This window comes from Lupinus angustifolius, chromosome LG18, assembly GCF_001865875.1.
Source record: "Lupinus angustifolius cultivar Tanjil chromosome LG18, LupAngTanjil_v1.0, whole genome shotgun sequence".
In the NCBI taxonomy this organism is placed as follows: domain Eukaryota; kingdom Viridiplantae; phylum Streptophyta; class Magnoliopsida; order Fabales; family Fabaceae; genus Lupinus; species Lupinus angustifolius.
The window spans coordinates 7879034-7893446 of record NC_032026.1 but is presented as its reverse complement, the minus strand read 5'-3'; the positions used below and the strand labels follow the sequence as shown (position 1 = coordinate 7893446).

Here is a 14413-nt window from a genome sequence, read left to right as displayed (position 1 = left end):
ATATTTTCAAAGAGACTTTTTAAGCCATATTTCACCATTATAAGGTAAGTTTCTTAATCCAAGTCCACACTTTTTAAATCAATATCTCCCAAGTTGACCTTACCACTTTAAAGCACGTCATCTTATGTAGATTCCATATTTTATATAATAGTTTCCCATGGTCATTTCAATACATTCTTGATAGTGTTGATCTCGTACTTAAAACAACATTTTAAATCAACATTTCTTAAGTTAAACTTACCACTTTAAGTTAAGTTTATCTTAACCACATCCATACTATAACTAATCTACTATCCAAGACTTCATAACACTTTAAGTTTGTAAAGTCAAAACTTTTAGAAGTCATCTTTTATCCCAAATCATTACTTGAACTTGGAAGTCAAAGCATATCATGTACTAATCAAACATTTAGTAATAATACTTTAAAACAACACTTTTTCACAAAAACTCATCCATAAACATTTTGGATTTCAAAGTTAGAAACTAAACTTTTCCTACACACATATAGGTCATGATTTAGACCTAATGCCAATGAAAGTTTTGATTTTTCAACCTATCATTAAACACCTTAAAGGTTCCTTTGATGATAAAATCATCACCTTTAAAACACAATCAAACATCAACATTAAAAATATATTATTCTAAACTTGTCCAAGGCCATGGTTTTTTTTCAAGCCGAAAACAAGTGGAAAAATCCAAAGTTTACATGGTTAGGCAACTCCTTAAAGGTTCATTTGATATACACACCATCATCTTTAACCATATTCAAATACCAACATTTATTTCTAGCATTAAATCCAAAAAACAACTATTTTATACTTGTTCAAGGCTATGGTTTGTCAAGCCAAAAACAAGTGAAATGTTTCAAACTTTACATAGTTCAAAACTTTTTAAAGGTTCCTTTGATTTCAAAATCATCACCTTTAACTAAAATCAACAAAATGTAAACTTTTAAACACTAAAAACAGCCTCATGATCACAAAGAGTTCATGATTTCAAAAACAACTTTCTAAGTTCAAGAAAGACATATTTAGAGTTTTGAACATAAAAGGAGTTAGGAAGATTATTAGAACATTTCAACTGTTGAAAATGTTCATAACATGCATATAAATATCATACAAAAAATTCATAAACATCTAATGGTTAGATATTAAGAGATGAAGAATCAAAAATGAAGGAAAATGAAGAACTACCTTGAAGTTCTTAGAAGTTCAAAAGTGAAGAAAGAGTGTGAAAATGTAAAGTGTTTCTCCTAAGATAGGGTTGGATCTCTTAAATAAAATAAATCATATTTTGGAGTGGGTAAAGACCAAAGGTTTTTCCAAAAAGTGGATTGTGTAAGAGGTAGATGAGTGATTTCAGGGATTTTGTGTAAGAGGTTTGTACTTTTGCTTGTTTGACAAGCAAGCTTCACTCATGAAAGTGATGTGACTACTTTGGTGAAACATTTGCGATTAAACCATGCCTGAGTATTTTCGGCTAATACTCGGCCGGATATTAAAAATCTCCTAATTTCGGTTTACGGTTAGAACTTCGAAACACAGAATTCTGAGTGAAAAATATTTAGAAATGCGTTCTGGATTAACTTGATTTCTATTTTGACTCGAAATAATATTTCCAAGCCAATGGCGCAATTGGAATTCGATATCAACTTACGGAACTCAAGAACACGTTTTTGGTCTGAATTTGGGCCCAACGGCAGCTGAAAAACTTTTCGTCACATAAAATTACGAAATTTTACCAAAAACTAGGAAATCCCAAAACAAGACTAACACTCAATTATGTTTTAGCCTAAATGAATACTGATTAATTTCTAAAATTAATCGTTGGTAAAATAAATAATTAATAAAACATACAGAGAAAATTCACAATATTACATGTAGTGTTTATATCATTGATTTTAGTGTTTGAAAGAGATAAAATTATATCCATTATGATAAGATATTTTATTCTCTTATATTAATAAACTATCATGTTTAAAAACAAAAAATATACAATAATCATTGATTTGGATCATTCATTTTTCTATAACTTAAAGGTTATGTGATTTGGGTATTGTTAGGGAGGCTTGAAATATGTTAATGTGTTAGTCCCACATTGTCTAGTATTGGAATAGAGTAGAGTAATTAATGTTATATATTGGACTCAAGTCCCTTGTTATAATGTGCACCAAATAGAAACACCCCATGGGCAGTTGAGCCCATGGGTGTGCTAGGGTTTGTAATCCTTATTCTCTAATAATATCTTGGTATTCGTTCAGCGCTCTCGGTGATGTAGGCACAATTGGTCGAACCTCGTTAACAAATTCTCTTGTTTCTTCTCTTCTATTTATTTTATGCATATTTTATTTGATTGCTTGTGGCCAACGTTGTGCAACGATCGCTTATGTTGCACCAACAATTGCTATCAGATCCAAATTGTAGATGGATCTTAACCCAGACATTAGAAGATGGCTAAAGAGGGTTAAGGCGTGATGGCTAAACAAGGTGTGTCAAAGATAGTGGCAAAGATAGAGTAGATGAGTTGAAAGAGAAGATAACATAGCGAAATTGTTGTGGGAGGGGCGGTATATGTTGATCCAGAATCCCATAAATTCATGAACTGGATTAGGATCAAGATAGAGATAGGGACTCATGTGTTGAGTTTGACCTAGAGACATGTGCTAACAATATCTCTCTATATGTTTAGAGAATGTTCTCCTTTGAGATGATAAGTGGAATATCCTAATGGTGTGTCTAAGACTTCATTGTGATGGATGTTAATTGTTAGTAGATACACGAAAGCACAGAGGCGCTAACTAACTTTGATGTAGGGTGCAACATGAGCATTGGCTTTGATATAGGTTGTAACACGAGCACTGCTAAAGATGCAGGAGTGTGATGGGCATTGGCTTGGGTGGAAGGATGTGACATGGGCATTGGCTTGGATGCAAGGATGTGACACAGACATTAGTTAGCATTGACGCAAGGTGTGTGTGTTGAAAGTGAAGTGCACCATTGGAGATTGATCTATGTTTTGATGAAGACAAACATGAAGACCAATATGAAGACAAGCTTGAAGATCATTCAACAAACAACATGCCGAGGTCTCAAGTGGTGACTTATTAGACTTAAGTTATAATTCTTTATTATCTTTTTATAAGTCTAAGATGTTTGCCATAGACATTGAGTCTAGGTTAGGTAAATCTAGGTGTGAGTCTCACAAGACTTAATAAAGTAATTAATCCACTAAAATGAGACATCATCTAGAAATATATGATAATTAGGTTCATGCATTTGAATGCATTGATTTTGTGCATTAAAGGTATTATATTTGGAAATCATGCATTGCATGAGCATATATCATATAGGTAGTTCACCATGCATTAACAAGCTGATTTTACATTGTTTAATGGATTATGAATTATGTTAATCCATTAACAGACACTGTTTAATCGATCATGAATAGTATTAATCAATTAACAGAATCACAGTTTCAATAGAAAATTGAAAAACTGAAAACGGTTATTTTCAACATCCCATTAATCAATTAAATGGGTACTTAATCGATTAACTGGGACTTTAGACAGTTTTCTATTTAAAATAAAATCTCAGCATATGTGGGATAAGAATTCATACATTTTTACATCATTTTCTCTGCATATTTTCGAGTTACTCACTGTTATATCTAGGAGAAAATATTGCATGTTGCATTAGGAGAAAGATTAGATCATGCTAAGGCTTTAAGTTTCATATTCATAATGCATGTTCTTTAAAAATCCTTTTTGTATCATTTTTGTGTTTCTTGGATAGAAAAGAGATAGTTTTTAATGATTGCATAATTTTAGAAACCTCATGCATGTACATTCATATTAGACTAGGAAATCTTGTGAGTTCTTGCTTAGGTTTTAGTCTTTGATCTTTATTGTAAAATCCGAGTATTAAGTACTCATTCATAACTCAAAATATTGTAATTCAAGGATTAGGAAAATCCTAGCTGCGGTTAGGTAAGGTGTTCTTCACAAAGATTTGGAGGTCTTGGGATAAAGAACGATACCTTGGCTGGGGCCAAATCGCGGTAAGAAATGTTTTTTTGGGAGGCGATTTTAGGAAAGGTCAAACCCAGGGTGGCGAATTTCTTTGGGTTCCAAGAAAGGATCGTTTGAGTCTTGTAATTGGAAGCATGTATGTAAGTATACATTGTGTTCTAGAGTGAAGAAGAAAATCTCCCAAGATCATAAGGGGAGGCCTGGATGTAGTTTTGCGGTGGACTGCAAAACAAACTAGGATAAAATCCTTGCGTAATCATTTGTATCCCTTTCTCTTTTATATTTCAAGTTGTAATATTGCATGATATAACATGATAATTTGTATAATGGTTCTATGCTATAACTAGTTTAATTCTGTGTAAAAATATTTATTATATCATTGCTTGATTTCTTGTAACCTGTCGTGCAAGAGAGATGTTAAACAAGATTTTATGCATTCTGTTTTTATTGTGTTTAATCGATTATGATCAGTGCTTAATCGATTAATTGGACATTTTTCAGCAAGTGTGCAAAAACACAAAAAGCAAAACTTGAGCCTCGCTACACCTATCAACCCCCCTTCTATGTGTGTTATGTCCACTGATAACTAACATGTGTTGTGGGTATACTCCTTATGGTGAAGTAAGACAGTTCTTTTAAACTAGGATTGTCGGAGTAGACAATGGTGGTAGCGGTTGAGGCTTTACAAGAAAGCTCCAAGGTTCAGTTTGAATGAGTATTGAAGATGACGATTGTTGGTGAAATTTTGTGTAGAGATTCCAATATATCGAAAGACTTCCTAGCAATAGGTGGCTAGGTGGCATGTTCCATTTGATAACGGTACAGGAAGCTGCACTACAAGTTTGCAGAGCTAGGCTCTTGGTAACGTCATCAAGGATACTCAGAAGGTCTATGTTGTAGAGGAGGAGTTAAAGAGAATTAGATATTGAACAAGGTGGAGTCATATATTCGCTAAGGTAGAGATTCTTGTGTAGATTTCTTAAGGAGCGAGATATTCGTTTATTTCAATCAAGATGGAGATTATTGGGGACGCTTGAAATATGTTATTGTGTTAGTCCCACATTGTCTAGTATTAGAATAGAGTAGAGTAACCAATGTTATATATTGGACTCAAGTCCCTTGTTATAATGTGCACCAGATATAAGCACCAAATAGAAACACTCCATGGGCAGGTGGGCCCATGGGTGTGCTAGGGTTTGTAATCTTTATTCCCTAATATTATATTGGTAGTTGTTCAGTGCTCATGGGATATAGGTACAATTGGTCGAACCTCGTTAAAAAAATTTCTTGTTTCTTCTCTTCTATTTATTTTATGCACATTATTTGATTGCTTGTGACCAACGCTGCACAACGATCGTTTCCGCTACACCAACAAGTATGATGGGTCATATGGTAAGAATTAGTCTAATGATTTTATGAGCATTTACATATGTGGGTAAGGATTATCTATGAATCAGGCTCTTTTCCTTCAATTATTGAACCGCCATTTATTGACTTCACATTACTTTTCAACCTGTTTGCCTCTATTTATTTCTGGGGGAAGTTATATAAAAGTACCTAAACTTTATGTTTTTGCAAGTAGACCATGAATTAGTTTTTCTTCCTAAATATCTTTTAAACTTTAACTATTAGTAAAATTGATCATTATATACATATAATATTAAATTAATAACAATGAAAAATTTTAACTTTGCATTTTTTAATCTCGGTTGTTGGTTTTTTTCGTATATAACAATATTACTACATTAACCACCTTTAACTTTGAAATTTACTTACTTTATTTTTTCAATCAATTTTATATTTTAATGATGGTTTCTTTCAGATATCAACTTTGGTTAACCTCCATTGTTGTAGTACTACTACTGTCAATCTAGTTGCAGTGGCTTCCTTGTTGTCTATGGATAATTTAACAGTATATTTATATAGGAACCAATTTCATAAATTGATAAAGTTTAAGGATTATTTCAAAAGGAAAAATAATTTATAATAATTACTTACGAAAAGCATAAAATTTAGGAAGATTTTATGCATTTTTCCTTATTTTTATTAACTATAGAGTTTAGATAAATGCTTTGCACGCGAGTGAAATCCATACTTTCATATATACTTTTAAATTAAAGAACTTTAGTGGTTAAAAAGGGGGGAATAAGATCATGCACATTTAGCAAAGAGTGTTTTTCTCATTGCTACCTTATTCTTCTTCATTGCTCATCAGCCATACACAACATTAGGTCTTAGCTTTAGTTATCGAGCACATGTGGTTTAAACCTTACTTTCTCTGACCGGTGTTTGTGCCCTTAACAATGTATTACTAGGATGGATGGATATAAAATTTTCTTTTATAATGTCAGCGCCCCATGTTTTCCATTATAATAAAACTTTGAATAAAAATAAAATTAGAAGATAAGATGAGATAGAGAATTTGGATCCAATATAAATATGCTTGACTCACTCATTAGGACACACAACTCATAGATTAGCTCTCATATAAACATTTGGTGAACTGTAATTAAAAAACGTTCAAATTACCAAAGTAAAAAACATCAAGATTCTACAATTGCAAATTTATCTAAGATCTAGTCACCTTCAATTGTGACTTCTAACCTAGAGAAACATCTGCTAATTATTTATTAAATTGTTGACACAACTTGTAAGTAAGTCACAACTCTTCAATTCTTTATAATTAGTTAATAACTCTACAATTCTTTCTACTTTCACCACTAGTCCCAGTGAGAGGACTAATCTTGCTCATCTTCACCATAGCAGCAACAAAGTCATTGAAAAATGCAACATTATTAGTACTATAAGTCCTAACCAAAGAATCTTGAGATTCACCATTGAAAAGCACTTGATCAGAGTGAAGAAGACCACGATTAACAACAAGGTCTTTATAGTAGTTATTGTCAAAACGATTAGGAGTGAGTGAATCAAGAGATGCCAAATTGGTTTCACCTCCGAAGGAGAAAGGGCAATTGGCTTGTCTAGAGGTGGCAAATTTGGTATCAATGTTGGTCTCATTGTAAATGCGAGTTTTGAAAAATTGGCACTCTGATTGGCCTATGGTGTGGGCACCGGAGAGTACTGTGAGGTCACTTGGGCTTAAACCTTTGGCTGCAAATTTAGTGGTGAGAGTGGTAAGGTCAGAGGATGGTTGAGGAATGTCATTGTTGGTTGTATCTATGTTTGTTGTTCTTGCGTCTGTTCTGCCTAGTGGTACTGCCCATGAAGGTCCTCCTAGTTGGAAATTGAATTTTTATCAATTAGAAAGTAATAAATACTACAAATTCAAACATTTATTATTCAAAACCAAATAAAGTGAGACTCAGCTAAATTTACTTGCTTTGTGACCTAGAATTTATGGGTTCAGTTCTTAGAAATAACTTTCTCACATCCATGTAAGGATAAGTTATTATATCTATCCTTCTTAAATCTTAAGATGTGAGAACTTCGTGTATTAAGTGGCTATTTTTTTATTACTCGTACATCAAAATTAATTATATATTGAAGTAACCTTATAGTATAGAGTTACATAATTGATGATATGTTGAGAATGTAAAATTCACAATCAATATTCTCTAGGGAAAATAATATATGTATTGATATTCTAAGAGTTTTTATAATATTATTGTATTATTTATTATTTATATTTAAATAAAACTAATATAAATGAATTGTAAATGATATATTGATTGTGTATGAATTTTTACATAGTGTAATGATATTACACACTTTTCTCTATATATATATATATATACTTCAATCATTCGTTATTCCTGAACCTCATTCATGATTATATTTTTCCAAATGTAAAACGCAAGCCAATGCTTACGGCTGCTTGCTTTTTTTTTATTTCTCTTTTTGTAAAGAGATGGTGATTATGAGAGATTTCTTTTTTAGAAAAAATGTGTTGAGACATATGTATGCAGAGAAAACTAATAAAATCTTGGCAATATATTAAATATCTAATTTTTAATAAAATTTAGTTATTAGTAATGGCACAAAAATCATAAATATATTTATCTCTAAATATAATGTATTTTATATGTCTCTATATAATATATATTTTTGGAAAAAGAGACCAAAAGACGGGTGAATGCATGAACCTCGTAATATTTCCTCCATTATTAGTGTGTCTGAGATGTATATTTGGCCCCACCAAATTACAGCAAATATTTTATAATTCAACTTTCAACTTAAATATTTTTTTTCAATCAATCACAATCATAACATATGGAGTGACACATATTATAGGACAGAAAATGAGTTCATATCTCAACAATGGATTCTAAGCGGGAGCAAGAAAAAACTAATATATATTTTTAGGCAAAATCCAATTTATTCTCTAAATTTTAAAAATGTATAAAAAAATCATTTAAAGTTGGTTTGGGTGTTAAAATAGTCATCCATCATAAAAGAAAATACTTCTAAAAGTTATATGGTGTGAGTTTTAGTCCCTAAACTTCTAAACAATTATAAAATAATAAGGTGAATTCTACTTTAAAGTTTAAACAACGAATAACAATTTGACAGGGATGGAATGGGTAATTGCAAAAATTACCCACAATGGAGAGGATAGTTGACCAATGAATGGGGATGGGATGGGTAATTTTATCCACAAAAATCTGAGTATTGATGTGGAGATAGGTATTATATTACTCAACTCGCCCCATACCCACACATACCTAAACATTAACTTTTACTTGTTGTTGGATTAGATTGCGAGTATTTAATTGTTGGGAAGTTTCATTTTACCGGGATATTGAAAGAGTAGGGAGATAAAATGAGACACTATATCTTAAACCAAAACTTTAATATCTTAGTTTCGTGTCTTTTCTACTTATAAACTCTTTCATTTTTCCTCTCATATTCAATATGGGATCTCATGTAAGAACAGGATTGCAACTAAAAGGGGGGTAAATTAGTTGACTTCAAATTGTAGTAATTTTTTCTGCAAAATGTAAGAGTTAATGTGCAGCGGATAATATTGCAGAAAATAAACAAGTATAAAGTAAAGAGGAAAGGGAAAGGAGAGTACACAAGTATTTTATACTCGTTCACCTTCTTGTCCACCGAAGACTACGTCCAGTACTCTTGCAACACAAGAGATTTTCCACTAAATATTATGAGTAGTAATTACAAAGTCTCACCCCGAGATCTCTAAGTACCTTACCCACTCACTAATATTTATACCCTTGGAAAACACTTTTTCAAGTTACTCTATCCCCTTTCTATTCACACCCTCTGAAAGAAAGTTTATTGTAATGAATGAAGAATTTCAGTGATAGCTTTGGATTGCCTTTACAAGTATGAAATATTATAACACTTGCAATCCAATCAACTCTCTTTGTATGCTTAATAATAATGCTCAATAGATTTGTAAAACTTTGAAACAATTACTTCAAGTAACTCAGAAAAATTCTCTTTTGAAAGTTTAAGAACTTAGTGCAAAAGTGCAGAAAAATAGTGAGAGAATTTATGAGAGTTGTGTGAAAGTTGTATTTTATGTTGTGAGAGTTAGAGTCTTTATATAGGCTTTCTAAACACCCAATGTACCTTTCTGAAAGTCATGGTGTCTTTCTGAAAGTGTAGGAGTTGTTTGAAATGAAGAGATTTCATTTGGAGTGAAAACATTTCGTTTTGAAATCTGAAATCTCTTGCAACAGTCTTCAGTAATCGATTACTGATAGTGGGTAATCTATTACCCAAACTCACTGTCCACTTTTTATTTAAAAACTAATTAGAGTAATCGATTACACCATTTGGGTAATCGGTTAAAAAAAATTTGTAAAATTGGTAATCTGTTACTCAAAGGCAGTAATGGATTACCCTGAACAGTTTAAAGTTGGATAACTCTTTTTCTCTCACTGTTACTTTAATGAAGTAACCCATTACACATTATTTCAAAAAATGTTTTAAGTTTTTTTTTAAAGTGTTTCATTATTCTTTAACAATAGTTTGAGCATTACTACTTTGCATAATAAGGAGTTTTAGGATAGAAGTACCTATAGAGACTTAATCTAATTTTCTTGAAGCTTTATTCTTCATTGTCTTCATAAGTATTCTTCCTTTTCATCTTTTTGGTGATGTTGGTGTCTTCATCAAAACTGTGTCAAGGTCAGAAGCAAAGATATTATTCACACCTCACACTTAAATAAACCCAACCATCCTTAAACTATACAAAATATCTAATTGATAGCAAACTAACACACTCAACACCAACATTTAACAATCTTTGCATCTATATTAGTTATAAGCTAGAAACAACACTATCTTCATTTTCCAATTTCCAAGCAAGACATAACATCATTACTATTCTCCATTGTTGTAAAACGATCTCCCCCTTTCTTTCACACTCACAATGATATCACAAAATGAGAAATCGCTTAACATTATAATTATTCAATCTACTATATTGAGATTGTTATGTTCTATGCTAATTCATTTTTATATGCAAAATAATTTACAACAATGAATAATATAAGTGGTAATATAACCCGTTACAAAGAAAAATCTATATTAGAATTGTAAGGTCTAAGATTTTTGGATTTATTATAGTAGAGTTGTGGGTAATGGGTGTCTATATGAGTGCGTAGGTACCCAACAAGTATATGTGTGGATAAAGTTGCTATTCACAGAGATTTGGGGATAGGTAAGTATTTTATTAAAATGAGAAAAATATGTATGTGTTAATAATATAAGAGTTTTTATACTATTATCATATCATATATTACTCATTTTCAATTATTATTAACTCCTAAATAAAAATAGTACTAATGAATACAAATGAATGATGAATGATATATTGACTATATATAAATCTTTATAATATCAGTGTGTACATATTACACTATGAGGTTCAAATGTATTGTGTACAACATCTATACTATTTTACCCTTACTATTTTTTATTTTCTACCAAAAAACTATATACACAATGTCCCCTTCATTCACATTATTATTTAGTTTTCAAAAATTATCATATTTATTACTTATAAAGCAAAAACATAAAATAACTAACTATTCATGGTGTAATTTATAGTTCCCTATTTTACCCTCACTATTTTTATTTTCTACCAAAAAACTATATACACAATGTCCCCTTCATTCACATTATTATTTAGTTTTCAAAAATTATCATATTTATTACTTTTTAACCACATTTTTGAGAACCTTTTAAAACCTCCCATTTGAATTAATTTTAAAAAAACTGCATGTTAGATATTTTTTCAAAAACTACCACATTCAAAGAAATTGTTGCATATAAATTATTATATTTGATATTTATAGCTTATAAATTATACATTATAAACAATAGGAAAGCGGATTGACAGGCATGAGAGTGCCTGTCAACACGCTAGTAATAATAATAATAATCACTTTTGGTTAGATTAAGAAGAAAAAACCAAATAAAAAAGAAATGGCTTACCAGAGCTATTCCATCTCTTGCTGCAAGTGCTAGAATATCAGCACATGATACTTTACCATTGTAAGCTGGATTTGCTTCAACGTTGGTCTTAATGGTATCAATAACTTCAAAACCTCTGGCTGAATTTTTGTTAGCTCCTGCATTTTTCTCACCGACAAAGGTGGCAGTGTCATCCAATAATATTGATGCATCGCAACCCTACAAATTAACATCCCCGTGACCTTTTATTAATTAAAAAGAAAGTGACACTTTTATACACAAAAATCTTCATTGAGATTTACATCAGTTCAACTTGTCGTCTAGATTTAGTCCAATTTATTGCACAAAGAATTATCAAGTGTCTAAATCCTTGACAATGACTAATTTGAATGGAAAAGTAATATCAAAATGTTAGTGTGAAACAATATTATAATAAAAGATGCATACTTCCATTTCAAATTTTCAATGACTCGATTTAGATGGTTCCCTATTATATAGGTTATTGTCCTTGCCACCTTTGAAAGTATAATGGAATAATTTCTTCTAAATCTCTGTCATAGATTAGCTAAAGGGGAAACATTTTCAAATTTATTATAAATAATAACTCAGATTGAAGTGACAGTTACTAGCGTGACACATAGTACATTTAATATTTCAAAATGAAGACTACCGACCTTTAATTAGAATGTAAATGCATATAATGAATTGATGTTGATTAATAAAATAAAGGTTGATAATACAGTATAAAAAAATCTTACACTATTATTTCATACAATATTTTCTCTAAAATCCCTTAGTACTAAGAGCCAAGAATAATTTGTTATAGTATATATATATCAACATCACTTATTCTTGGCTAAGTATGAGTTAAAATGTGAGCTTGAAAAGGTAAACAAAATGGTCATAAAGGGATTGAGGTTATAGTATTTTACATTAACGAAGCAATCATGGAAGAACAAGCGTAGAATAGAAGCTCCAAGTCTTGGTTCTTTATTGAGAGCTTGCTTCATTGCATTGTGCACAATGGTTTGAAGATTAGGACAAGTTTTATCATAGAAGGTTGGAGAAAGTTGTGCATTGCTAGAACAAGCAAAGAGAGAAAGAATGGTTAGTGTAACTGTTGTGCAATGACTCATATCTCTAGATAACAGCAATACAAGTTATGGGTTTGGGCTGATGTAAAGGGGTTGGAGTAGAGGGCTATATATATTGATGTTATGTAAACCTAATGTAACAAGGAGAAGAATAGTAAAACACTAATCCTTATTCTCTAATAATATGTAGTGGTAGCCGCTCAACGCTCCTGGGGACGTAGGCACAATTGGTTGATCCTCGTTACCAAATCTCTTGTGTTATTCTCTTGTCTCTATACTCTTTACTATTTGATTGTTCACTTGTTCCCAACAATTGGTATCAGAGGCCTCTTAACCTAGGTGCCAAATTCGAGGTGGGGAAGTTTGATGGAACTGGTAATTTCGGATTGTGGCAAATGAGGGTTAAGGATGGGTTGGCTCAACAAGATCTAGCAAAGGCGTTGCGTGAGAATAAACTAGAGGGTATGGATCAACTGGATTGGGAAGAGTTGAAGGAGAAGGCTGCAGGAACCATACGGCTCTGTCTATCAGATGAGGTGATGTATCATGTTATGGATCTGACATCACCAACAGAGGTGTGGGAGACATTAGAGAAGCGGTTCATGTCCAAGTCTCTAACAAATAAGTTGTATTTGAAACAGAGACTCTATGGCCTGAAGATGCAGGAAGGTGCTGATTTGCAACAACATCTCAACAGTTTTAATCAAGTGATCAATGACTTGCAGAAACTTGATGTGAAGGTTGATGATGAGGACAAAGCAATAATATTACTGTGTTCTTTGCCAAATTCCTATGAACACTTGGTGACAACATTGACGTACGGGAAACACTCAATCAAACTGGATGAGATCACTTCTATCCCACACTCAAAGAAGATAGAATGTATGTGAAGGGTCTCAGGGTGATGGTCTGTATGTGAAAGGGAGCCAAGTGTGTGGGAGGAGACAAGGCAGAGGAGGTCCTGCCAAAGGGAAAAGACCAAATTCCGGGGGCAGAACACCAGTAGAGTACTATAAGGGCTGTCGCGCCCCGATTTTCGGTTGCACGACCTTATTTAGAGTCGCCACTACATTTTTTTCAGTCAAAAAATGTAGAAAAATCTTTTGGTCCAATCACATTGGGCATTGGACTTTGATATCCAGGTTCGGGAGTCGATTACACCCTAGGGAAGGTATTAGCACCCTAGTTGTCCGTTTGAACGGTACCCTATTATATTGCATGGATTATTAATTGTGTTATTATTATTTTATTTAATTGTGTGATTAATTAATTAATTATTATGAAGAAAAAAATCGTTTTTATTATTGTGCCTGACAAGAATGACCCCGGTCCTACGTATCCCTATTAAGGGAATCAAGGCTTACGTAGTTCTTTAGGTAGAAAAAGTTTATTTGTTTTGGTTAATTTTATTTATTAAAAATAGTAAATTTTAATTTATTTTTTTGAAAAAAAAATATGAGCGAAGCATAGCCCTTACGTCCAATGCCGCATCTCATATTAAAACTTGGTTAAGAAATTCGAATTTTGGTTTTATTTATTTAAAAAATAAAATATTTTTAAGATGTGAAAATATAACTAGTCCTATTAATCATAAGGAAGTGAATTGTAGCCCTTACGTCTGACACCGCATCATACCTTACAATCTGAGTTAAATATTATTTCATTTTTTTTTGTTGACTCATGGGTGCTTGTTGTTTTTTGTTTTTTAATATGTTTTAAATTGATATATAATGAGAAACTAATTAATTACATATTTTGCTTCAAAACTAAATATTTATTAAAAAAGTGTTGTAGTATGTATACAAAGAGTAAATTGTTTATGCATTTACCTTTTTGATGTAGTTATAATTATATGTTACAATCGTGATAATTATTATTACTAATGCAA

The 14413-nt window shown here is 31.7% G+C and overlaps 1 protein-coding gene across 1 annotated transcript; it reads right to left on the bottom strand.

The window, feature by feature from the left end:
• On the bottom strand, window positions 6689–12567 carry LOC109332511 (peroxidase P7-like). The gene is made up of 3 exons (XM_019567496.1): window positions 12364–12567; window positions 11453–11650; window positions 6689–7265 (listed from the first exon to the last, which is right to left on the bottom strand). The coding sequence occupies exons 1-3, from the start codon at window positions 12565–12567 to the stop codon at window positions 6711–6713; spliced, it is 957 nt and encodes a 318-aa protein (XP_019423041.1). The 3' UTR covers window positions 6689–6710.

What these genes read in the sequence shown, in the direction of transcription:
- LOC109332511 (XM_019567496.1), bottom strand. Translation starts at nt 12,567, where the DNA reads ATGAGTCATTGCACAACAGTTACACTAACCATTCTTTCTCTCTTTGCT. An exon ending in TCCATGATTGCTTCGTTAAT is followed by an intron (nt 11,651 to 12,363) that starts GTAAAATACTAT and finishes GTTAATTTGTAG; the next exon opens with GGTTGCGATGCATCAATATT. An exon ending in CAAGAGATGGAATAGCTCTG is followed by an intron (nt 7,266 to 11,452) that starts GTAAGCCATTTC and finishes TTCAATTTCCAA; the next exon opens with CTAGGAGGACCTTCATGGGC.